Source organism: Gymnoscopelus microlampas (assembly GCF_963454915.1).
Source record: "Gymnoscopelus microlampas genome assembly, chromosome: 8".
NCBI lineage: Eukaryota > Metazoa > Chordata > Actinopteri > Myctophiformes > Myctophidae > Gymnoscopelus > Gymnoscopelus microlampas.
In genome coordinates this window covers 46,296,657-46,323,994 of record NC_139945.1, presented here as the reverse complement: position 1 = coordinate 46,323,994, position 27,338 = coordinate 46,296,657, and the positions used below count along the sequence as shown (strand labels likewise).

At 43.4% G+C, this 27,338-nt stretch overlaps 1 protein-coding gene across 1 annotated transcript in view; it reads left to right on the top strand.

Moving 5' to 3' along the window:
• The first annotated feature begins 20,476 nt into the window (after positions 1-20,476).
• sorl1 (sortilin-related receptor, L(DLR class) A repeats containing) overlaps positions 20,477-27,338 on the top strand; it is a 79,821-nt gene continuing 72,959 nt past the window's right edge. Inside the window, exon 1 of the mRNA XM_084065596.1 lies at positions 20,477-20,803. Coding sequence (XP_083921722.1) covers positions 20,495-20,803 — 309 coding nt within the window. The 5' untranslated portion in view covers positions 20,477-20,494. The remainder of the gene's footprint in view (positions 20,804-27,338) is intronic.

Below are 27,338 nucleotides of genomic sequence, written 5' to 3'. Positions count from 1 at the left end.
CCAATGAGTTAGACACTCTATCTAACCAATGAGTACTATCAGAATATGAAGCCATTTGACACTTATTTTAACAAAAAAAGGTCACTTACCCTCTAATGTAACACCCAAAACACACCCATGACTAATTCAGAGGTTTAATACCACCCATTAGCGGTACACTGCACAGATCTGTGCAGTGTAACTATTAAAATTGTGGTGGACACACCTCAGACGCAGCTTGCGCCTTGCGTTCCGCACCGTGCGCCATAGATCGTCCAATTAGGGCCCTCAGAGTTAACACAGAGGATTTTACTGTGTAGCCAACAGATTATTTCAGCAGGCTTTTTAAAGGATAGAAAAAAAGAAGAAAAAAGGCAAACTGTAAAAAGGGAAAGCATCACCTGTCAAACATTATATTGTCAGGATGAATTATCAAATGAATTAATATTAACAGTTTTTATAAAAATAGAGTTTTCATATCAGATATGGACCTCTTGCTCTGATGAGTGCGGCCATACTCTGTTTTTTATGCATGCACATATAATCATATTTAAAAAATGTTCCGTAAACTGAGCCTGTAGTTTCCCCACGCCTCTGTTATGATGGTGAGTTTATGCCACTCAGACAAATTTAAATGATGTATCCAATTTCTTGGGAAGCCAAATCTCTCTGTCCTCATCTAATGCCCATGATGACGTGTATTCCCCATTAGCTAATTAGTTATGTTTGTAATGGAGACTGAAACTGTTTTATCATGGGATGTTCATGTTGGTTGAGTCCAGGCGTAATGGAGTGAGATTCAGATGTGGATGTTTATGAACAGCTGTAGTTTACTACCTCATAAAGACAGACTCCGGCCTGTCTTAAGGGCTTTCAGTGGTTTAAACCTTAGACCAACCACAGGGAATAGGTAAAAAAAAAAGAGCAATCTTTATTAATCTCATCTTTAATAGACCAAATCGTCATGACATCACCACAATTTATTTCCGGTTAGATAATGCCAGCAGCGTCACATAGGAGCAGTATTATTCATTAACCCTATATTTCTGGAAGAACAGGACACTGTTCCTGTTACTGACCATTAGAAATACATTATTTTGTTCTAAATATCCACAGGTTGACAAACTGGACATAGCTAATGTTCTGGTCTTTTTCTGAGGCAGAGTAAACCACGCTCCACTAGTGTTCACGAGGGCTTTTTATTTCCACCCAAGATAGACAACGTGAAAAACTGCAACATAAAACAAATAATATATTTTTTAACACAATGATGATGCATATCAATTGTCCATTGTGTGACCTGTAGTGTAGGTGTTAAGCAACGTGTGTGTTACGTCATTAAAATAGAGTGTGTGGAATATGATACACATTACACATTTATGGACCTATAGAGTCAATTTGAACACACACACACAGAGATAAGTTTGGATATTGAGTGGTCTACAGCACATTCCAGAGAACACTAGATGTCCAGTTCGAAGGATGCTTCCCAGAGGGCATCTGACCTTAGCTGACCTCTAGCATCTTGGGGTGTTGTTCTTCTGCACAATGGACACACACACACACACACGGACACACACACACACACACACACACACACACACACACACACACACACACACACACACACACACACACACACACACACACACACACACAAACAAGAGATGTAGCACACACACCTAGCGACGTGCACATCCAATGTATGCAAGTACATACACACACATGTGAAGTCTGCCTATAAATACTGTGAGGACAAAGAAACCGTCCCTTCTTGCCCCTTGCCTCCTTGCCTCCTTGCCTTGCCCTTCTTCTTCTTGCTCTGTTCTGTTCCGGCCACACCATGTAGCAGCAAGGCTGACATGTGCTCCTGTGCTCTGTACTCTGTTTTGTCCAATAAATCGACTTGAGGAACATTACTGGTCTGGACCTTTCTACTTGTGTCACGTAATATACTACAAGTGCAACCACATTCCAATTCAGCAATGCAACACTGGATGCAACACTGCATACAGTATAACAGTCATAAACCTTCTCTTTTTAAACGGTCTCTTCCTGAAGTCCAACCCTTCTTACTCTCCACACCATGGTATTTTAACTGTTTTGCTCTTTTTTATCTGATTGACCTGTTGGTACATTCTGCATTTCCAAAATAGTCTAGGTGATTTGCATTTTAGAGTTAGGATTAGAATCCTTATAACAACCTCAAGATTGACAGACATCAAGCATTTGAGTTAAAAATAAATGAATTATATTGTTATTGTCAGGGACCTGGGTGTTTTTCGACCCATGTGCAGGAACTCAACTCAAAGTAGAGGCAGGAAACCAAGGAGGACAGTTTAACGATGACTTTACTTAAATGAACAAACAAAGGTACACCTCACAGGGCGAAATACATTACACAGGGGAAAACAGGGAGATACGGAAACAAGCAACAGACACTACACTGAACCAACACAGAGGGCAGTCACCAGCGTCACCGACAGTCTTAAAAAGTCTCTGGGGCTTGTTAGCCAACTAGGCATGGCTGACACCCACAGGTGAATCCACTCAAAGGAATCAGAGACCAAAGAGGAGAGGGGAGGGGCTGGGGACAAACCCAGGACGTGACAGTTATATTATTTCCATCAATTATGAGTATACTGAAGAAGAAAAAAAAGAATTACACACGCATTGAAGTCTGTGAACCTATATGCAAATGTAGTTTAATATGATATAAAATTCAGTTCACCTTGGGCTGTCTTTCATAATCTGGTGCTACACGTGCTTGGTTGTACAATTTTGCATTCCAATAGATTGTATTTAACTGTATTAATATGTACATTTTTGTGATTACAGGCAATAGGCCTACATTCATTCCTGCAGTCATTGAGGCAGGCTCTGAGGCCAAGTTCTGCGTGAATTTCCTGCAACCCAATGATTTTGTGACCATGAAGATCTCTCTTGACTATCCTGACATGAAAAGAGACATCTTTCAGCAGACAAACCTTTTCATCTCTGTGGATCATGTTACCTCTTCACAACTCGGCTGCACAGAAGCTGAATTGTCCTTAGTTTTGTAGGCTGAAATGCCCAATTCACCATCAGAAATACATTTGAAATACATGTTGTACAGGTGTGCTTATATACACACCACTGCTACACTTGGTTACCATTCATTGGGTAAATGGTGTGGTTCAACACTGGTGGATTTTGCACAATAGCACTTATGGGCTCTGGATGAATCCTCGAAGAGTTGTAAAGTGCATGGTCATCCATATCTTGTTATCTGCAATCTGGGAAACTGTACAAAAGCCCTTGCTGCGCACCTGAATCCAATTCTGATCCAATTAGGATTGGCACACCTGAATGCAATCAAGGCTGAGTCAGAGACTAGCAGAGCTCCATAATTCAGTGAGGAGCTACCCTTTTCTATGCTTTTGTTTGTGTGCGTGCATGACGCAGATGAGGAACTATCATTTGTGTTTAGTTAATGAGGTAACTGTGCCAGGTGTCGCAGGTATAGCTAATTACTGCAATTGAAAGGAGGTCACTGTGACCTTGTGTTTGACATGAGTGTGCCAGGTGTTGCAGATCTAGCTAATTAGTGCTCTATTGGAAGGAGGTCACTGAAACCTTATATTTTTAACGATTGTGAACTGTAATTTGTGTTGTTTATTTGCTTTATACTTCTCTGTATTAGAGGCCACACACACCCATATGTGACAGGGTCAAAGCAGGGGGGTGAAACCAAATTGTAACATTTTTTATTGATGATGAAAAACCTGTATTACGCACTTAAAAACATCATTCTCTTAACTATATTTCTGCACTGCATGTTTTATGGTTGACAATGTATTTCCCCCCGGTCCCCGAGCCACTTGACATTGGACTCCCCTATAGGCTGTGTGACATTGGCCTTGTGACAGCGGACGGCCAATGTCCCCAGGTCACGCTGGTGGCAGAGCGAATGAGGGCGGAGTAGGGTGTGGCCCACCTTATTCAAAAGTGAGCGCGAGCCACTTGGACAGCAGAGAGACAGGCATACAGGGCAGTGTGGAAGTGACAGCCAGAAGGGACGGTTGTGCACAGGAGGAGCAGACATACCACGGAGCAGAGGTGGGGAATACAGTGATCGCGGCACGTACCAAGCCACCAGCAGCGGACGGTGAGCAGACGGCGCAGTAGCAGCAGAGACGGGGAGGACAGACAGACGAACCAAGGAACGGAGGAGAGGTCCAGTGGCGATAACGTTGCGCGCTTCACACCCTCAAAGCCAGACGTACAGTCTGGCGGGCGAGTAAGTGTCCTTCTATGCAACGTTACCTTTATAAACCCACGGTCCTAAACCTCATATGTGAAATATACCTGAACAGATGAACTGGTTCTAGTTTCTATGATTGCAGGCAATACGCACGAAGACAAGAAGAGACAGTGATTCCTGGCCTAAACCCCCGCTCCAGTTAAACCCCATATAAGGACATTCCCACCTTTTGCATTGAACCGTGATGAGTATATGACATATAGCAATTGAATTGGCACTTGGCACTTTACTGCTTCAGTAATAGTTGGCACTTTAACGCTAAATTCATTATTTATTTGCTATAGTTTGCACAAGCCCTGTCGGTTTTTAGTGTTTGGTGATTGTCTGTATTCCTGTATTTTAGTTAGTTAGTGGGCGCATTAGGAGGTTGAGGTTTTAGAATTAGTGTTATATTTTGTTTATGCTTTTCAATATTTTATGGCTTATAGACGCCACTGTATTAGCTTAATAAAATAGATTACCTTTTTATACAAACCTGTTTCCGTCCAGCTTTCTCCAAGGGATATGTGTTGAAGTGTTGTTCTCATTTAAAAGTATTGTACTTACCTGGGTAAACTCGAACCTGTGAATAGCCTAAGAAAGAGTGTTACAGAGGACCCTACCTCTTAAATAAAAAGGTGGCGTAGTCTTGCAGTACCTAACAAACAGTATTATTCTCACAGTAATTACGCACCCCGCACTTTACCGTGCAACTGATATTTTATTGTTGTGAGTTTAAGGTGTATTGTTATTTATTTATTATTGAGACAAAGTAAAGAGTGTCAGCATTCTAAAAAGAAGTGGCAAGTTACATGTGACAACCTGGCCACCGTCACATATTTGGCGTAGCGCGGCAGGACTGGGTAGAGAACAACACAAAATCCCTAAGAGAAACTGTATTGAAATTTTGCTGTTTTGCTGCTTTTTGTTTTGTTTTGTTTGGTTGAATCAAGAAAGTAATGATGATGATGCCAGTGTATCCAGGGGCACCGTGGCTACCTAAGTTTTCGGGCATAGAAGGTGAGGAGAAATACAGGGAATGGAGAGAACAGATTAAAGGATTATTGGGCACTCAGGATTTAACAGAGGAGAAAAAAGTTGCTTTTGTAGTACAGACCCTTACTGAGGAAGCTAAGCGACAAATTAGTGTAATTGACAAGGAAGATCGCAATACAGTGGCCAAAGTCTTTAAATGTTTAGACACGTTGTATAAAACATCTGTTTCTGCTTCCCAAGCTCGTGCCTTGTTCTATGGCTGTGCGCAACGCGCAGGCGAAAGTGTGCAGGCTTATATTTTGAGGCTTAGAGAGTTGTTCTGCGGGCTGCGGCGGCTCGACCCAGACACCGCTCCCTCCGATGCCATTCTGCGAGAGCAGTTACTTGTAGGACTGTCTGAAGGCCCTCTGGGTCAAGCCTTAAGAATATATGCCCGTCGAAACCCCACAGAAGACTTCGCCGCCCTAAAAAATGAGGCCTTCCTACTAGACACTGAACATAGAAGAGAAGGGACTGCTGAAATCTTGTGCCATGCTGTTAAACCTGTCTCTATCCCAACACCCTCACAGGAATCTGAATGGAGAGAGAAACTGAAACAGGAGATTATGGAAGACGTCAAATCGCAAATGCAGGGGTTTACGCAGGAGCTCATGAAAGAGATCAGACCGCTCCTTCGACCCAACACCACCGATACACGACCTCGCGGTTCGCCTCCATCTGAACGACGCCGGGAGCCGTACCAACGCAACGAGTGGGATGAGGGAGGTAGGCCGATCTGTAGGAGCTGTAGGCAGTCTGGGCACATTGCTCGCTTTTGTAAATCTGACCCCAATCATTTAAACTAGTACGCCCTGTCGCCGAGGTCCGGGAGACAGGGGTGCAGCGCGCACTCGCCAGATCAAGGGCTAATGAAGTGTTTATTGGGGACTGTCCGACTATTGGGATCACTATGGGAGGAGTCCACTTAAGGGGGTTACTGGATACTGGGTCACAAGTCACATTAATGCAGCAAAGCTTATTTGAGGAAAAATTCTCACACCTAACGTTGGGAAATGGGCCCCTTGTTTTTAAATTACGCGCCGCTAATGGTCTTGACTTACCGTACACTGGCTATGCCATATTGGACCTAGAGCTGGAGGGAATGAAGATCCCAGGGAGAGGAGTTGTAATCGTGAAAGATGAACATTGTACTCAACCGCTGATTATTGGGATGAATGTCGTGAACGCTGTATGGCATGCCCTCTTTAAATGGCCTGGGAGGCCTGTGTTTCCATGTCAGCAGGGAAGGACGCTGTGGAAGGACGCATTCGCCACCTGTAGGAGAGTGGAGGCAGTGACGAACGAAGATGGGTCCATCGGTTATGTGTGGCCGGTCGGCCGGCGGAAGATTCGAATCCCCGCGCAGAGTGAAGTGATGATCTGGGGCCGCGCTTGGAGAGGACCAAATGGAGCGGACTACGAGGCCTTGATGGAAGCCTTGCCGGATGGAAAAGATTTGGGAGTGGCCCGTGCCCTCGTCACGGTGCGCCACGGACGTGTTCCCATACGAGTGTGCAACCCACACGCATATAGTCTGGTCCTGGACCGCCACCAGAAGCTGGGGAGGCTGTACCCGGTGGAAGAAGCGGATGTCCGAGGCGGCAGGGACCTGAGCCTGTCCCTGGGGACCGACGGAGAGGTGGAAGTGGCCGTAATCAGTGTGGAAGATGATGGACCACTGAAGACCCTGCCCGAAGAGATGGAAGTGTTGACGGAGCGTGATGACCTGCCGGAGGCGCAGAAGAGAGAGTTACACGAGATGTTGTGTCGGTGGAAGAAGGTGTTCGCCATCCATGACGAGGATTTCGGACGGACGGACGTCGTGCAACACCAGATACCGACCGGAGACGCGGCACCCATACGAGAGCGACACCGGCCGTTGCCGCCCTCCATGTACCGGGAGATGAAGACCCTCCTGAATGAGATGCTGGAGAAGGGAGTCATCAAGGAGAGTTGCAGTCCGTGGGCGGCACCTATCGTACTGGTCAAGAAGAAAGATGGCAGCTGGAGGTTCTGCGTCGACTACAGGAAACTTAACGCCGTGACGCACAAGGACGCCTTCCCCCTACCCAGGATAGAAGAGACGCTCACCAGCCTGACGAAGGCGCAATGGTTCTCCACGTTAGACCTGGCCAGCGGGTATTGGCAAGTAGGAATGGATCCCCGGGACCGGGAGAAGACCGCCTTTACGACCCCGCTGGGCCTGTTCGAGTTTCAACGCATGCCGTTCGGGCTTTGTAATGCGCCCGCGACGTTCCAGAGGCTGATGCAGCAGTGTCTGAGTGGTCAGGTGACAGAATCCTTGCTGGTATATCTTGATGACATTATAGTATATTCACCTGACTTCTCCTCTCATCTACAGCACCTCGAGCTCGTCTTCCAACGCCTGTGGAGACATGGACTGAAGCTGCGGTTAGACAAATGCAAACTTCTGCGGAGGGAAGTGCAATTTCTGGGCCATGTCGTGGACAAAGAGGGAGTGCGGCCCGATCCGGAGAAAGTGGTGGCAGTGCGGGACTGGACACCACCCTCAACGGTCCGCGAGGTCCGCGCGTTTCTAGGTCTAGCGGGTTACTATAGGCGTTTCGTGTCCTCTTTTGCTGCTATAGCACGACCCTTAAACAACTTATTGATAGGAATCCCAAATGACGTAAAATCCCACCAGTGTAAAGTCGAGTGGACTTCGGAGTGCCAGCGGGCGTTTGATGCGTTAAAGAGTGCCCTCACACAAGCCCCGGTGTTAGCGTATGCGGATTATACACAGCCTTTTGTGGTTTACACTGATGCGAGTGGCCGTGGGTTGGGAGCGGTTCTAGCCCAGGTCCAAGACGGTCACGAACGTGTAATAGCTTATGCAAGCCGCAGTCTCCACCCGACCGAGCAGAATGACGCAAATTATAGCTCGTTCAAATTGGAGCTTTTGGCCCTTAAATGGGCCGTGACCGAGAAGTTTAAAGATTATCTCACTGGCGCTCGATTCACAATATTCACGGACAATAACCCTGTTGCGCATCTCCAAACGGCTAGATTGGGAGCTGTGGAACAACGGTGGGCTGCTCAACTTGCGTCGTTTACTTTCGACATCAAGTATCGACCGGGCAAAAACAACGCCAACGCTGATGCCCTATCGCGGTTCCCAGTGCAGCCTGTAGATGTGGCGGCTGTACAATCGACGCCAGCAGCCCGGGAGGATGAGTGGAGAGAGACGCAGGATCGGGATCCAGATGTGCAGGTGGTGAAGAGGTGCGTGGAACGGGGGAGAGCCCCTAATATGGTGGAGAGGAAGAATTGGACTCGGGGAGCGCGGCAACTGTTACGCCAGTGGAACAAACTGATTATACGAAATCATGTGTTATATAGGAAGGTGACCGATCCTTATACCAAAGAACAATACTCACAGATCATTTGTCCAGGTTCACGCAGAGAGGAGGTATGGAGAGGAATCCACACGGCCGCGGCGCATGCTGGGTTGGAGAGGACCTTGGCCCAGCTGCGACGTCGGTTCTATTGGCCAGGCATGGAGGGAGCGGTGCGTCAGTTACAACAGGGTTGTGTCGCCTGCAGCCTGCAGAGGAACAGGTCAGAGCCTCGGGCCCCCTTACAACCCTTTGAAGTCTCATATCCACTAGAAGTAATAGCCATTGATTTCCTCACATTAGGTAGGCCTGCTGATGCGTGGCAAAACATTCTGGTAGCTACTGACTTATTCACCCGTTATAGTTGGGCTATTGCCACCCGAGACCAGACTGCGCACACCACTGTCCGTGCGTTATGGACGCATATTATCCAGCCGTTCGGCTGTCCGGCCCGGTTCCACTCAGATCGAGGCCCCAACTTCGAGTCCGAGTTAATGCACCATTTATGTCAGACTTATGGTATTGCAAAAAGTCGCACCACTCCGTACCACCCGGCTGGGAACGGTGGAGTGGAACGATTTAATCAGACATTACTGAACATGTTGCGATCACTAGACACTGATAAACAAGGAAGATGGAATGAGCACTTACCCGAGTTAGTTCATGCTTATAACAACACGATCCATAGTGCTACGGGTTATGCCCCCGCCTACTTAATGTTTGGCCGACATTTGAGGCGCCCTATAGATGTCCAGTTAGGAGTGCAGTCAGCGCAAGAGCGCATGGGAGTGGGTGGCTGGGTACAGGACCACCAACAGAGAATGGCGACAGCTTATAGGACCGCAGGGGAGAGGATGGGAGAAACGGCCAAGAGGAGAAAGCAGGTTTATGACCGTAGGGCCGGTATTACACCCCTATTACCAGGAGAGAGAGTGTGGATTCGAAATAGGAAGAGAGATGGCCAGGGGAAATTGAGTACGTGGTGGGACCCCGAGCCTTACGCAGTGATGGAACAGGTGGGAGCTACGGGGTTGGTGTACCGAGTCAGACCCGAGAAGGGGGGGCGAGAAAAGACCATACATAGAAATGCGTTGAAAGTGTGTGTAGCCCCCAGGTCGCCCCACGAGGACCCCCCAGCTGTAGTGCAGCCCGAGCAGGTAGAAGCAACAACGCCGCAGTATTATGGGTTTCTCTCCGTCCCGAGAGCACCAGATGAGCCACGGCGCTCGGGAAGAGCAAATATAGGCCAGCCACCCCAGAGGTATGGACATGATTAGGGACAGTTGCAGGGACTGGCAACGGAAAAGTGGGGGGGGATGTGACAGGGTCAAAGCAGGGGGGTGAAACCAAATTGTAACATTTTTTATTGATGATGAAAAACCTGTATTACGCACTTAAAAACATCATTCTCTTAACTATATTTCTGCACTGCATGTTTTATGGTTGACAATGTATTTCCCCCCGGTCCCCGAGCCACTTGACATTGGACTCCCCTATAGGCTGTGTGACATTGGCCTTGTGACAGCGGACGGCCAATGTCCCCAGGTCACGCTGGTGGCAGAGCGAATGAGGGCGGAGTAGGGTGTGGCCCACCTTATTCAAAAGTGAGCGCGAGCCACTTGGACAGCAGAGAGACAGGCATACAGGGCAGTGTGGAAGTGACAGCCAGAAGGGACGGTTGTGCACTGGAGGAGCAGACATACCACGGAGCAGAGGTGGGGAATACAGTGATCGCGGCACGTACCAAGCCACCAGCAGCGGACGGTGAGCAGACGGCGCAGTAGCAGCAGAGACGGGGAGGACAGACAGACGAACCAAGGAACGGAGGAGAGGTCCAGTGGCGATAACGTTGCGCGCTTCACACCCTCAAAGCCAGACGTACAGTCTGGCGGGCGAGTAAGTGTCCTTCTATGCAACGTTACCTTTATAAACCCACGGTCCTAAACCTCATATGTGAAATATACCTGAACAGATGAACTGGTTCTAGTTTCTATGATTGCAGGCAATACGCACGAAGACAAGAAGAGACAGTGATTCCTGGCCTAAACCCCCGCTCCAGTTAAACCCCATATAAGGACATTCCCACCTTTTGCATTGAACCGTGATGAGTATATGACATATAGCAATTGAATTGGCACTTGGCACTTTACTGCTTCAGTAATAGTTGGCACTTTAACGCTAAATTCATTATTTATTTGCTATAGTTTGCACAAGCCCTGTCGGTTTTTAGTGTTTGGTGATTGTCTGTATTCCTGTATTTTAGTTAGTTAGTGGGCGCATTAGGAGGTTGAGGTTTTAGAATTAGTGTTATATTTTGTTTATGCTTTTCAATATTTTATGGCTTATAGACGCCACTGTATTAGCTTAATAAAATAGATTACCTTTTTATACAAACCTGTTTCCGTCCAGCTTTCTCCAAGGGATATGTGTTGAAGTGTTGTTCTCATTTAAAAGTATTGTACTTACCTGGGTAAACTCGAACCTGTGAATAGCCTAAGAAAGAGTGTTACAGAGGACCCTACCTCTTAAATAAAAAGGTGGCGTAGTCTTGCAGTACCTAACAAACAGTATTATTCTCACAGTAATTACGCACCCCGCACTTTACCGTGCAACTGATATTTTATTGTTGTGAGTTTAAGGTGTATTGTTATTTATTTATTATTGAGACAAAGTAAAGAGTGTCAGCATTCTAAAAAGAAGTGGCAAGTTACATGTGACAACCTGGCCACCGTCACACATAGGCCTACCCGAAACTGCATTCAATGTACACCCTGTGCTTCTTCATTAAAGCCTCCAAAAAGGATTCTCTGACCGCAGTCTATTATTTCATACGTGATTACTCAAACCACTGTTGCACAGAGGTCCCTTCCTCACAGAAACCATTCGGCAAAAAAAAGGAAAGGAGGATAGTCTTTTCCTTAGTTTTTGCCTCTGGGGGCACCACCTCCTTTTTTGCATAAAACAGGAACTCTGTTGGCTCCTCCCCTTTTTTAGTCCTCTTCCTCCCGGAGTCCTGGGTGTTTATTCCTACTAACAACAACATTACATGGTTAAGGCACTAAAGGCAGAATCTGTCTTGAGAGATGTTATCTGTGACCTCTGTATCCATCACAGGCACCAGCAGTGGAGAAACGAGGTGGAGGTGTATAATGGCACGTCAGGGTTCTTCTTCTATAGACAAATCAGGACAATCATGATCAAAGCCTTTCTACCTGCCAGGACAAACGGGTAACCCAGATTTGATGCCTGTCTTTGATTACTCGAAACCTGGGACCTTCTGCTTCCCAGTTTTGCATAATTTACTTGGATCTTAATGGATCTTAAACAAAGGATGTAATCTAATGTCACATAGACCAGCTTGTATTTAAAAAAGTGACATCAGTTGTGAGTGGCAAGTAGCCAGTTCCATGAATCTATTGAGATTCTATCTATTCTATCTATCTATCAGTAAAATTCAGAGTCATTACCATGGACACCAGATTCAGACCTGTGAATGAGCTGGTGAGTTGTACACAATTCACATTCACAGAAAGTGTCATGAATCCCCCTCTCAGCTTTTCTGATCCCATAACTTAGTTGAGTTGTAATTGGCTAGCTCATTGTCAAACAATTGCTGGTGTGTGTTGCAAGGAGTGGTATTGGTTGCAGGCATGGCCAACTGTCACTGACATCACATAAAGGTTTGACGGGTGGAACTTTGGCTCAGTGCGAAGAATGGCTGCCCACTGCTCCTAATTGCAGATGGCACATTTGTGTCATTTGTATCAGTACATGTAAATGTACTTGGTAATAAATACATTTGAGTAAGAGATAAAACTCCATATCCTTGAAACATTTGATAGCGTCATCAAATACTTTGTAAAGCATAACATCCTAAGCCTTATGTAGTACTGTATGTATGCCCAGAATAACATGCCTGAAATGATCCTAAGCGGAAAACCTTCAGACCCTTATAATCACTAAACTGTAGATTATTCTGCATTTAGGATCATATGACCAAAACCCCGCATTTGTAATAGTCTCACCCTTTGTTTAATCTGTGGTCCCTGATGGAGAATTTAACTCTGAGATCCTCATAGAATTAAATCCCCATACGACTTGGAATGGTTGTTATTTCAAACAAAAGCTATTACACGTTGTAAGCAATATTTTGTAATGTATATTTAAAAATGATAAAGAGAAAAGGGCATAATCTGGTAAAAACTGTCAAGACTGTATCTCCATTCAAAACCTTAGTCTCACATAATACCATGAACAAATATCTCTGATGGTGGGCGGGAATGCCTTGAAATCTCTACTAAATTCATCAGACGACATTTACCACTATGAGCTCATAAGATTTATGTGATCTCTAGTCTAGACCAATGGTAAATTAGAAGCAAAACATATTTTCTCTTTGTTTAAAAAGGAAACCGACATTGCCGGACTTACATACATCAAAATGCTTATTACTTCCCATCAACCATAAGGGTCGTCCAGATATGAACAGTGGCCTAAGCCCATTAAATTGGGAGAGCAGGCATGAGGCTGTGTTCACAACCCAACGTGAGGGAACAGTAAAAACCTCATGCTCAGTGCTTCAACCACAAACTCCCTTGTACCCAAGAGAGTGCAGGGAAGGCTCACGGCTTCTTCCTTAAAACCCTACCAGCAGAAGTGAAGGCATGCAGTGTTTATACACTTCTTGTAAATGTCACTACACACCAAATAAGATATCAAAGATAGCAGAGAAATCAAGCAATATTTTACACATTCCATCCTGATCATATCTTTTCTCAGCCAAATAAGGTGTTATACAGTTAACTCAGAAAACATTATATGCCCAGTCTTCACCAATTGCAACAAGTCACTTGACAGGAAAATTCAAAGCAAAACTCATGTCTAAATGTGTACTTAGGTCACATCCTGTCTTATGCTACCACAGGATGAAGAAAGTGTTTTAGCAGCCGCACATTAATTATATCAGGGCACAATATCCGTGGCTACATGGATATTTCAGCAGAGAATCGCTCTGTCTCCTTTGCTGACACTCCTCTCCCCCAGGGTGACAGGATGTGGTTCTTGTCCAATGATGTGATTGCAACCACACAGTTAATGGTTCATATTACCATGTTACATGTACTGTACAGTATATCTCTCACACTCACACACTCTCACACACACACACACACACACACACACACACACACACACACACACACACACACACACACACACACACACACTGCTGCTCACCAAATCGGAATTGCCGAATACATTCCGCCGCCCCCTTTAATTTCAGTTTTTGGATTCATGGGGTAAAATAGTGCTGGCATCGTGTGTTTGGGGCTGTTGGCATAGCCATTTTCATGAATGTACCACTCACCTGGTCTGATAAAAGGGGGGTGGACAGTTCCTGGCAAGCAAATCGGCATTGCCGAATACAGTCCGCCTCCTTTCATTTCTGTTTTCGGAATCAGTGGGGTCAAATAGTGCTGGCATCGTGTCTTTGGGGGTGTTTGGAGTTGGCATAGCCATTTTCATGATGGCTATGCCAACTCCAAACAGTTCCTGGCAAGCAAATCTGTATTGCCGAATACAGTCCACCTCCTTTACTTTCGTGCTGGCATCGTGTATTTGGGGCTGTTTGGAGTTGGCATAGCCATTTTCATGAATGTACCACTCACATGGTCTGAGAAAAGGGGGGTGGACAGTAGCCATCTACAAGTTCCCAACGCTTTGCAAAGCGGCCCTTGCAGTGAACTTGTAGATTGGCTATTTTTACCGTTTTGGAAATAGGTATTCATATTTTTGTGTATTTGGTTCACGGGGAGACACCAAATGTACATTTTGCGTCTCGAGCTGAAACGTTTGGGAACCCCTGCTTTATAGGACACAGTAGTGGCTCTTCAGGCCCTGGCTCGCTCTTCAGCCAAGAGGGCTCCAGTACCATGACCATCAAGTCCTCCAGTGGGCAGGAGACCTTTGATGTGAATGAGAGCAATAGACTGCTGTACCAGGAGAGGGCGCTACAGGATTTGATTGGAAATTACAGCCTGGAGGTTCAGGGTACTACATGTGTCTCAGTCTACTATGACTCTATGGTCTCTCAGTGCAGGTCAGTGTGTATCTATCTCAGCAGTTCCCAACCTGTGGGCCAGGGCCCACTGGTGGGCAGTGAGGATATTGCAAGTGGACCCTAGCCTGGAATCTAGACTGATTCGCTCCATTTGGTAGATTTATTTTAAGTGAAAAAAAAGGAAACACTGAACGAGCGCCTCCATCTGGATTCCAGGCCAAGTGGACCCCCAAATAACCATCAAAACACTATGATTTTATTGATAATAGAATGTAAAAAAAAGTCATGGTATTTATTTTGTCTTTAATAGCCTACCATGAACATTTATTTTCATTGTGATACAGATTAATAGGAACTTAAAGTATATTATGTTAGTTCCACTGATCAAAGCCGTAACAAAATAGATTGATTGATCATTAAAATAAACATGCACTGATTATACCCGTGGCCCACCCATCTGACCATTCCATTGATTGATTGAATTATTACCAGTTTGCAAACAAAGCACAGAAAGTACAGTTCTATACAAAGTCTGCTAAAAGGATTAGAAGAAAGCACCTTGGCTTGTTTCCATTGGGGTCCATGTGTACCACTTAACACGGCAGCCGAAAGTGGTCAAGTGGGCCCTCGTCCAGAAAAGGTTAGGCACCACTGATCTATCCTATAACTACTGCACTTCATAGAACTTACTATAGGCCTACTTATCAAATTCATGCTCTCTTCATGACTGTAGAAATCTCACACTACCTCTGTTTCTACAAATGTCTCTTCGCAATCCCTACACCAGCTGAGAACAGCAGTATGAACATTGAGGTCACACCTGACCTGACGGGACATGACTCTTGACACTAGACATCCTGTATGGGTCACCTTTAGAGACAGAACTACAGGCATGCGACGTGTCAATGGCACAGGGAAATGTGCTGCACAGAAGCTGAAATCCACACTAAATATATATAAAATATATCTATGTCACAGGTCTGAGAATATACAAAAGCAGAGAGATATATTAGAGATATACAAGATGTACATTTTTTCTTTCTTTTGTATGTGTGTGTATGTATGTGTGTGTGTGTGTGTGTGTGTGTGTGTGTGTGTGTGTGTGTGTGTGTGTGTGTGTGTGTGTGTGTGTGTGTGTGTGTGTGTGGGGTGGGGGGGGGGTGTATGCATTGAAACATACTACGGATTATGTTTTCCCCTACTTTTTCATAGATATACTGGAAAAGATGCGTCTACAGACATGGTGTTGTTAGTTGATGTAACAATGCTTTCTGCATTTGTCCCTCATCCAACGTCTTTGAGCACGGTGAGTTATTGTAACCATTGCCAATACCTTGCCAGAGGAGTCATTTGAACTGTATTTTCCAGTCCACATATAAGCAAATGAATATGAACAAAAAAAGAAAATTAAAATAAATTACATAATTACGTCACCATGTGAAAACACCTTCAAAATATTTGCTGGCCTCAGTTTGTTGTATTTCTATTCTGTATGTGCAGGGTGACTATATGGCATAATGCTGCTATTATTACAAACTGCATACTTTAATCTACTTTCATTAAACCAGGTGAAGATCATTTATTTTATGAATGGACATTTGACCAGAGCTGCTGCGGGTAATGGCGTCCTCTATAGGCTTACCCCTCCTCTGCGCGGTCATATCCTCTCATGTTTACTAACAGGAAACCCGTCTATAGGGGCATGGATTGCAGGAGCTTCAGGCTAGGAGTGAAAAGTGACATCTGCATTTTGGTCTATGGGAAAGACATACTGTAGATCAAACTCTTCTTCTGGTGATTGAGAATAGCAATGCAGAATGTGATCAGACTGTGTCAGCAAGAACAGCCCATCGACAACAGAGAGGGATGTTATAGTACACAGACCTCTCATTACGAACATTGCACCTTTTAGTGATAAGTGTTGCAAAAACCATAGGCACTGGTCTACCGAGACCTGGACAAAGGTTATATGGTCATATGAGTCATCCTCAGTGGTGTAAAGTATAAGTACATTTACTCAAGTACTGTACTTATCTACAATTTTGAGGTATTGCGCTGCGACGCATTGTGAGCTTGTTGGCTAATTTCAAAGGATTTTCATACATTTTGAAAACTTGGGAAATGGGGCATTCTGCATAATGAGTATTTTTACTTTTGGTACTTTAAGTATATTTTAATGACAATATTTTTGTACTTTTACTCAAGTCAATTTTGAATACTGGACTTTTACTTGTAACATAACGGTATAGAGTACAGAAGTCCTGACGTCACTCGTCCATTCCCTGGTTCGTAAAGTAATTTCTCTATGGAGAATAACATGGGGTCATCTTAGAAACATCTCATATAAGAATTGTGGTCCAAAAATAAACAAACTGTCTTGGCGATGTTGTCAGGGAGGTGGCTCTGTATCGTTTATGATAGTCAGTCATTCATATTTGATACAGTCCGTTTCTGGCGAAAATCTAACTAATTCGTCGGAAGTAACATTAACGTTTTCTCACCGTCAGTTGATGGTTCATATCCTTAAGAGTAAAACCGCCGGGGTCATTTGATTATTTTTGGAACACAGTACTTATTTGACGCGATATTAAACACGTCTATGGGAATTCAGAACGGGGGGAATTCAAAACCGCGACCCAGGTAGGATGTGTAAATTACGTCAGATTTCGATGCTCTATAGATACTTTAGCTTAAAGGGATATTTCAATTAAAAAAAATGTTGGGTCATTTTATCATCTACTCAGGCTTTTGTCAGCACACCAGAGAGTTTTTAAGTTGCTTGATTCAGTATTTAGATATTTGATATTAATTTTATCAGACACGCCCCCTTCCTATACAAACCCATTATAATTTCAAACTCCAGTTGTAACACGTTAGATTCATCAAAAACACCCGTCCTTGATTCTGGTGACTCATACTGCCCTCCTAATACGTGAGGGGGCCATGTTTTTTCGATGACTTTTTCCATTTATTTAATTAAAAAATGTTATTGTATTTAATTGTTTTCATTTTCAAATATACTGTATATTTTTTTAAATAAATGAAAAAAGTAATAATAAAAAAAATACGGTCTCTTCACGTATTAGACAATATGAGTCACCAGAATCAAGGACGGGTGTTTCTGATGAATCTATCATGGTTAAAATGGAGTTTGAAGTTATAATGGGTTTGTATAGGAAGGGGGCGTATCTGATACAATGAATATCAAATATCTAAATATTGAATCAAGCAACTTAAAAACTGTCTGGGGTGCTCCCAAAAGCCTGAGTAGATGATAAAATGACTATAGAATATCCCTAACTTAAGTAAAGAATGTGAGTACTTTTTACACCACTGGCTCATCCTTCACAATATTCTCAACAGTGGGTGAGTGCATGTGTGGCGTATACCAAAAGAACAGTGTAGGCCTAAATGCTTGGCCCGTTCAGTGACGGCGTATCCTGGCTCGGTTGCTGTAGGAGGCATTTTTCATGATTTGGTTCCACTTGTCCACTAGACAGACGGGGTGTGTGTGTGTGTGTGTGTGTGTGTGTGTGTGTGTGTGTGTGTGTGTGTGTGTGTGTGTGTGTGTGTGTGTGTGTGTGTGTGTGTGTGTGTGTGTGAGACGCATGCACACATGTTATGTACACTAGTGTACATAACAGAACCAGTTATGTACACTAGTGTACATAACTGGAAAGGTGTGTTTTTACAATGACTAGAAAAAACTTGACCTTAATGTTTGTTTATAAAACTTTTTTTTTTCAATTCACAGATGTTTGAAGAGAAAAATCATTCTTCAGCAAATATTTGAACCCAGTAACTTTCAAAATGCACCTGCTCATTGTGGAAGTGTACATTTACATCACCTATACATAGAAGTGGGTCATACTTTTCTGGTTGTTAATGAAATGGTTGGTGTCAATAAAACATTTTTAAACAGTGCTATGGTTTTTTTCATAATTGTATGTTTCGTGGATGTTAAATCTGTCAGGTTTTGAATGCGAGTTTGTAAATATTCAAGGTTTTTGTATGTATTCAATGAATGAAGTCATCCAAACAGGCTGCAACACGTGAGCACATACTGTATTACTGCATACAACTTAGCATTTGTGGCACTCCATATGGGCAAAAGTGAAAGCGCTCTTGGAGATGTGCTCTATAGAGGCCCTACAACATGCAATTCAAATGTATGGTTTAACGGTATAACTAGTTTAAACTGTTTTAGGATAACCAAACTGAGCATAGGCACAAGGGTCTGCAGTCAGTGGATGCGTTGTGGTTCATACTACAATTTCTTTAAATAGTTTAAGAGCAACACAGGCTGTACTCAATACAAGGCTTAACCTATAATCAAATGACCTTCCAGACAACTGTAGGACTTTCTACTTTCTCTCTGAAGAGCTAAGATGTTATATTAATACATTCCTACAGCAAAGCTCAGAGCAGTGTTTTTTTCAGGGTTTTATTCTGTTTATATTCCATTAATAACAAATCTCGTCTGTCTGTCTGTCTGTCTAGGTGCCTGTGCGGAACGAATCTCGCAAACAGTTGTACCAATTAGCGGCTCATTTCTTTTGCACACTGTCACTATAAAGGTTTTGAAACGTTTTAATCACTTTATATCAGTGGTGGAAGAAGTACTCACATTTGTTAATAAGTAAAAGTATCAATACAGCAATGTAGAAATACTATAAATGTAGAAAAAATATAATATAATTGAATGGCCATCCTTGCCCAAATATGGAGTCATATCTATGTCACAGAGAATGGGCATCATAGACTGGCCAAATGAAGTCTGACATCCACATGAAGCCACACAGTTATTGGACCCATTCTTGTTTGTAAAAAATATGCCCCCTCCACAAATGTTGGACCCAATTACTGGAATGGAATATCAAAAAGCAGTTTGACACTCATTGTCACTCCTGACATCATGTGTACATCGTATGTATTGTGTTTAAAATCTGCTGAAGACTGGTAAAATTTAAAGTAATGTTTCTGCAACAAACAGTGACATTTGTGGTGCCTCCTACGGGTCTAAGTGAAACTGCTTTCACTGCGTCTGCGTTGTAGATCTGCTATTTTTGAATAACCAACATATATGATATATGGATAAAGTGGTTAAAATCGTTAAATCGTGATGCTGTATTAAACTACTTTTGCTGGAGACCCCTGGAACCCCCCCAAGGACCCCTGGGGGTCCCTGGACCCCACTTTGAGAACCAATGGTGTAGAGGCCCCTCAACATGTGATTCAAATTCAGGGTTTATCAGACAATGTGAGATCCACATTTCAGCGCCTCCTGCAAACATTGTAAGCCCATGTATCTGCTTTGTTTTTAAAACAAATGCGAAATGGTGGACATCTAGTTTCCATAATAAATGTATACGTAGCCTATAGTATATATGGGGAGTTTTGTGGTGAGCCAATGAATCCAAAGGGACAAAACATTTTGATTGTGTGCAGTAACTTCCTTGGCCAACTGGCAGACTAGCTGCACAAGACATTTGGCGCTGCTGATCGGTCTAGTTAGTGGTTTCCACGATTATTAGCTCTGGAATGGATTCTGGACACTGCACGTGCACAGACACAGCTGCAGCCGACAGAACACAAGACAGGGGCAAAAACATCATCTCTGTCCTTGGCCTTCGGGCTGGCGGAGATAATGAACATCCTTCCTTTTTTTTTTAAAGGAGTCGCCCTGACAACCATATAGCCAATCACAACGCGGACCAAGCGCCCCAACGGGCTATGGGATGTAGAATCTACCTTCGCCGAACGAACGCCGAAACATACACAAACATGGCGACAACAGAGAAAGAGAAGATGCTGCCCTCTCTTCGGTGTGCAATATGTGTGTTATTTCTCTGCGCTTTCAGAACAAGTTCCTCCACAGCAAGCTTTCATCGGAATCTGCATTACGTGCTGCCGCAGGATGGAGGATTTGTAACGATAAACGCTGCAGAGGATTCATCAGCCGGAGGAGGAGGAGGAGGAGATGTAGCCGCCCGTAGTGCCAGGGACAGCGGGGAGGGTTCGGACGCTGAGCCGCTGCATCGGAGTCGCCGGAGTGCCGCTGCACAACCGCCCATGCCCAAGGTGTATGGGCAGGTAATAATGCTCAACGACCTTCGGCGTTACAGGCGTCTTTAAAGCCATATTTGTTTTTTTTTATTTTTTATCTCACCTACATTCTCATGCCAGGTTGTGCTTAAATGGCAGTAAGGTCTGTTTGCAGGGAAATCATGTGTCGTTATCTCACCTCACCCTGAAGGTGAGGGACAAATGGCTCCCTTTGGTTACCTGTTATTGTCACCGAATGTGTCAGACTCACCAGGGGACGGGCATTGACCTTTCTAGTTGAATTGTTGATCAAAATCTTCTAGTGGCTGTTAGAGAGATGTGTTAATGTACATATTTCTAATACCAAAACGCTCGCCCCAAAACACAGTCACCCTGGGGCAAATCCGGCGACCTCGGAACGGTCGCCACCTAGTATTCTTAAACATAACCTCAGTAAACTATGCCTAAACGAACCTAACCGTATTCCTAAACGTAACCTCAGTAAACTATGCCTAAACCTAACCTTATTCCTAAACATACCCGTTACCTCAGTAAACTATGCCTAAACTAAACCTAATCGTATTCTTAAATGTAACCCCAGTACGGTGCCAAAACCTAACCTTATTTCTAAACTTAAACTCAGTAAAACAACCATGCCTAACTCTAAACTTAATTTAACCTTATTCTCAGTAAAACAAATGCAACTCAAAAATACAAGAACCGCTGGAGGAGAGCGGTCCGTGAAAAAAAATGGGGGCGAGCGTGTTTTGGGGCGAGTCTTCCGGCTACCCATAATGTCTTCACAATTTCGCCATGCAGTCGTATAGCTGTTCATATGACGTCATTACCAAGTTCTTGTAAACAAACCAATTTTGTTCCGTTCAATTACATTCAGTGCGTTTTGTTGTCACGAAAGTCGAGCACCATGGTCAAAGGCAAAGCATCCATATCACCAGGTTAAAGATAATAGACTATAGTCCAGAATGAAAGCATATTTCAATAACAATCCTGCTTGACCTTTTTGTATTGTAACATATTGAGAAAAACGGAACCTGCTAGGGCATGATGGCTGTTTAATTTAGGCATAAGAAAGGCGCATATCAGGCGCCATGCAGTGCCACGGTGAATCATCTCTCCCATCTTATTCAGTATTAGATAAGATAAACATGAAAGAGGGGGACCTTAATTTGTGTTACAGGAGCAGAAAGAATGAACTTTCTGAAAAATCTAAATGATAAGCTTATTAATAAACTGCAGGATGATATTCATCACAGGAATATTATATTTGAGCATCTGAGTTGTCATGTACATGGCACCTATTCAAACTAAGGTTTCTGTCTGTGTGCAGAAATGTGTTTTGCTTTTGTCCACTGTTCTGCTCTGTAGTACCGCAGGCATGATTGTTGTGGGCTCTATTGCATGTGCTTTCTGCAAATAACAGCAGACACTTTCCGGTTATATGTGGTTCTACTTTCTCTGATCTCCTGTGTGTGTGTGTGTGTGTGTGTGTGTGTGTGTGTGTGTGTGTGTGTGTGTGTACATATAGAGAGAGGACCCATTCACATTATACTATCTGTGCACATACGAGAAGCCTACTATATCAAACAGCATATATACATATATGTTTGTATATATATGTGTATATACTCTCTGTGTGTGTGTGTGTGTGTGTGTGTGTGTGTGTGTGTGTGTGTGTGTGTGGTGTGTGTGTGTGTGTGTGTGTGTGTGTGTGTGTGTGTGTGTGTGTGTGTGTGTGTGTGTGTGTGTGTGTGTGTGTGTGTGTGTGTGTGTGTGTGTGTGTACATAGAGAGAGGACCCATGCATGCACACAGCACCTTTGAAAGCACCACAATGTGTGCCATGAAAATGATTGCTGTGCACACTTATAGCTATTTCTTTACCTTACTACATTGTTCTGCTACAGTATTTAGGAACTGAAACAAAAACAAAAAATTGGCTTGTAAAGAGACGATTGTGAAATAGGAGTAGGACACCACAGGACGGTGTGACTTGAACCTAGGTGGTGCATCTGTTAACTTGCTAGAACAAACCAGCATGTCTTGAGTAAGTGGCAAAGGGTAAAACATGCTGAAGGAGAGAAGAGCTGAAAGAGATCTGAGAGTAAAAGGGGAAACACAATGTTAGAGTGCTCTGAGATGCATGCAGCAAAAGAATAACACTGCACAGGAAACTGTCCGCGTCTAACTTGGCTGTTAATTAACCACTTAAACCCTATATACTTAGTTGACTAGTCTCCCCCAGGGGTCTTTATTGGTCCCCTCCCTTTTTCCTCTTTATGCCATGTCTCTTACATCACTTACATCAACACATTGCATTGTGACATCATGTGAGTTTATAGATTTGCCATTTTTGCCAAATGTTCGCCCCAGGCGATGCTAGGGGCTTATGTGGGGAAGCCAGGTGAGAGAAAAAGGAAGAAACGATAGAAGATAAAGATGACATTTAGACTTGAGGCCGATTCTAAAAACGCCTTCTGAAACCTAACCTAAGTTTTATGAAAACATTCAACAGCAACAACTAATGAGGCACAGAGGTGGGTCCCGAATTGAAAGGTATAGTATAACAACGCATAGGTTACAACAGGTCTAAATGGGTTAAATCATCAAACTTCGTATCGATCAGGCACTGGTCTAGATTTTTCGTCTGTCCTTATATGTTATCAACATAAGAAGGTACACCACTCCCCTGGGATTAGATCTCTATCCTGTCTGGTGACACCACAGTCCAAACAGAGCAGATAGGACAAATAGCCCTAAGACAGACTTGAACAGTGTCAGGTTTCATGCAGTGACAAGCCACCGCCAGGCACAGCTGATGTTGCTAAGTGCTTTGCTTGTTGAGCAGTAATGATTGGCTGGCGGGGTCTCAAGTGGACAGACAGTGATGGTGTTTGTTTGTCCTGTGTGTTGTCTCTGGTTAGGGGGGTAGCCTTGTTGGTTCTGTGACCACAACATAACATGTTTATAGTATACCACATCAAACGCTATCTATCTGAACCCTACAGCTCACTGATTGCTACACCAGACTCCAACATTGAAGAGATCTTGGACTGGAAACTGGCACCTGCAGCTTTTTTCTGTGTTTATACTCAATATAATTGTATGTTTTTAAGTGTATCTTTATTCTGTGTCTCTTTTCTGATAGGTAGGCTAATAAATAAAGCCTTAAGGTCCTTACCGGGGGCGATTTTTTTTCATGCGAATAATACATATTTTTTAAAAACCTTATAAAGTCAACGCAAGCTTCCACATAAGTTTTGCGGTGCGAAACAGCGTCTTTTATTTATTCGGACCGCAGTCGAATTTTGCGTATATTCGCATAATCGCCGGTGTGTAATGACCTTTACCGTAGTGGTAAATACACTGTGCAGTATGCAGGATCGTTGGTACAGACAGTGTGTGCATGCCATTGCCAACAGTAATGTAATGTTATGTGTCTTTGATTGAGATAGCTGCTACCAGGATTTACACTCGTGCACCGGAAATAGCTGATCTACAAGCTCACAACGCGTCGCAGGATGAAGCCTTGTGAGCTTGTAGATTTGCTATTTCTGACATGTGACACGGCACGCAACCAAGTATAACTCAGGCTTTAGTCAGTCTCTGGAGATTGGAAAATGTAAATGAGATGGGGTAGGCTAGGCTTAAGAAGACAGTTTTAATGCTTTATAGACCATAGACAATATTGCAAGCACCTAGAGAACTATCATATTTATATAAATTATATGACAATGGGCCAAATCTGTCGGATATTAGGTGACATGGCATGTGGTGAGGTGATGCTGGTAAGTCTGATGGTTAGTCTGAGGTCCAAACTAAGGCCAAGGGCCTTCTGTGGGGCTAAATCTGAATTGGTGGTATGCATGCATGTCTGTTCGTTTAAGTTTTTTATTTTTCAGAGAATATGACTAATATGACTTTTAGCCAATAGTAAGGACAATTGAAGCATAATCAGTAATTAATAGCAGGATCAGTAGCAACATTCATGTGCACACACAATTTCAGGACAAATGTTTTATAACGTTAAATATATATATATATACAGTATACGGTTCTTGAGCAAAAAATCTAAAGCTTAACTGCTCCTGTCCTATGAGCAGGTTGGTACCTTGTATGGCTGCCCCTGTTGTTGGTTTGTGAATGTGTGTGTGAATGTGAAGTATACGTTGTAAATGCCTTTTATTTACCTTAAGCCTGCCCTCGGTTGGACAAGTTTGGGCAACAACGAATGCTATTTTTTACATTTCGAGTGAGAGTGGTGACAGTGAGAGTCTGAGTGGTGAGAAACATTTAAAGGTGTATTATGCTCATCATTGAGCAGCTTTTCATTTCTCTGTTGCAGTAAATTCCAAGGTCAACTGAATTTGCCAATGCTTGAACTGCACCGTTTGAAAGATTTATTAAGGTCACTATTGACACCAGTAGGCTGATGTGGACTGACATATCTGTCAGATTGTGTGATAATAGTGTATACAATATGACTACTGTAGACCTTATGTATTGTGTATATTTTACAATTGCAAATCTTCAAAGCTAGTTTCCCCATATGCTAGACATGATTGTACATCTGAGCATCTCAGCTTTTTGAATGGCATAGTTTAATCATTGACGGATCACAACCAACACGGGGAGTACAGGGGGGAAACATCTCTATACTGAGGCTGAGAACCATTTAGATTTTACGAATCGGACAAATTCATCACTGCCTCAGTGACTGGCCAAATGTGTCTGTGTACGTTAAAAAAAAGAAGAAGCAGTGAGTGACAGTCAATCTTTAGTTTTGGTGATGTAGGATCCACTGAGTTGGATGCAAGGCTCCTTACATCAATAGGATTGTCAGTGAGGAGAAGCGACTCAGATCAAAACCCTGTAAACCTGTAAATAATATGGTATGTCATGTCTCAAACCAGGAAATGACAACTCATTCAAGTTGTAGTCGCATTATCACAAAGTACGATATTTCTGTGAATTTCTTAGTTACACCGTCACTAGTCTCGCGTAGCCAGACAACTATTCCACAATCTCCGAATGCTATATAGAGTCTGGAACTACACCTCCCGAAATCCGAGTAACGGAAGCTGGCATTTCCGGTCACGAAAACATATTTTAAAATATCTTTACATTTAATTTCTGCTAAGCAGCAAACTATATATGCTTAGATGATTTCAATTTATATTAGGATCCATTTGCACGACTGTAAAGATAAAACAGAAGTGGGGCCTCTTTCTTTATTTTTTAATCATGATCAGAGCTTCCGAGTCCCAGACTGTATGACCGGAAACATTTGAAAATTATGGGAGACTACACGTCACCAACATTATTCTTCAAGTTGTGTTCTTATTAGTGAAGCATTTATAAAGATCGCCATGTCCATTTAGAGACAAGCCAAACTGGCCACTGCCTTGAGCTGCCTCACCGGAAAATGGAAATACTCATTTTTAAATACTTACTTAATAATAATAATAATAATAATAATAATAATAATAATAATAATAATAATAATATTAGTGTGAGAGTTTCCCTGAAAAAACGTTTCTACACCTATAGACAGTGTCAACTACATTGCATCGGCAATAGATTAACATGGGAGCAGATTTAAAGTATACTGTATGCACTCCTCATTAAGTCCACGGGCAGAAATATATACATTTATTACTCAGGTTTCACTTGATGACAAATAACTAAGTAATTTAAATGACTTGGGAACAATGCAAGTTGGGAATGCATACCCCCTTGGTTATGCATTACTCGTGGTACCTGTCTGTCTGCGTCCCTTTAATTCCCACATGGCAGGGGCCTTCAATGTTTTTCAGGCCAAGGACCCCTTTAGCTGAGAGAGAGACCCCCACTACATATCTTATCTGCCTGTCCTGGACAGGAGTCTCCGGACGTAAAAAAAACAACAATTGATGATCCTCTTATCTTATCTTAAAATTGGCTTAAAGGAGGACTGGCCGGCCGGTCCTCCCTATATGGGCATAAAATGGATAAGGACAGATACAGAGATCGCCATATATGGGCATGTTGGTCGGTTGGTCTAGATGTGAGGGCCTCTATTAAATTGTGTAGCAATGTGACCAACTAGTCACCACCCAGGGTAAAGGAAGCACACAACACAGGGCAGCTTCCTTAACACATTGCGTGCCAATCGCGTAGATCTACGCGAACCTAAATAATTGCGCAGCGTGCCAGTCCCGTAGATCTACACGAAGTGGTCTTTTTTTTCTTTTTTTTCCTCGCAACTTCACATTTCATTGTAGGCCTCGTTCGCCACGACACATTTCATTGTAGCACCACCGGAAACGGAAATATCCGTATCCGGAGATTTTCGTTCCCACCCGCCTCCATTCTAAAGCTCCCACTAATCCTCCATTTTCTCGGTTGTTGTTTTTCTCCTTGCTGATCGCTGTTTAACATAAACGGTGACTACTTCAAAATGGCCGATCGCCGATCGAAACGGTCTTCTCTGGGCGTCTCACACAGCTACCCTGTGTGTCTACAAGCAGTTTAACGCGCGATTTTAAGGTATTTAGTGAGGTCTGTGGCGTTGGAAAAAAAACAAC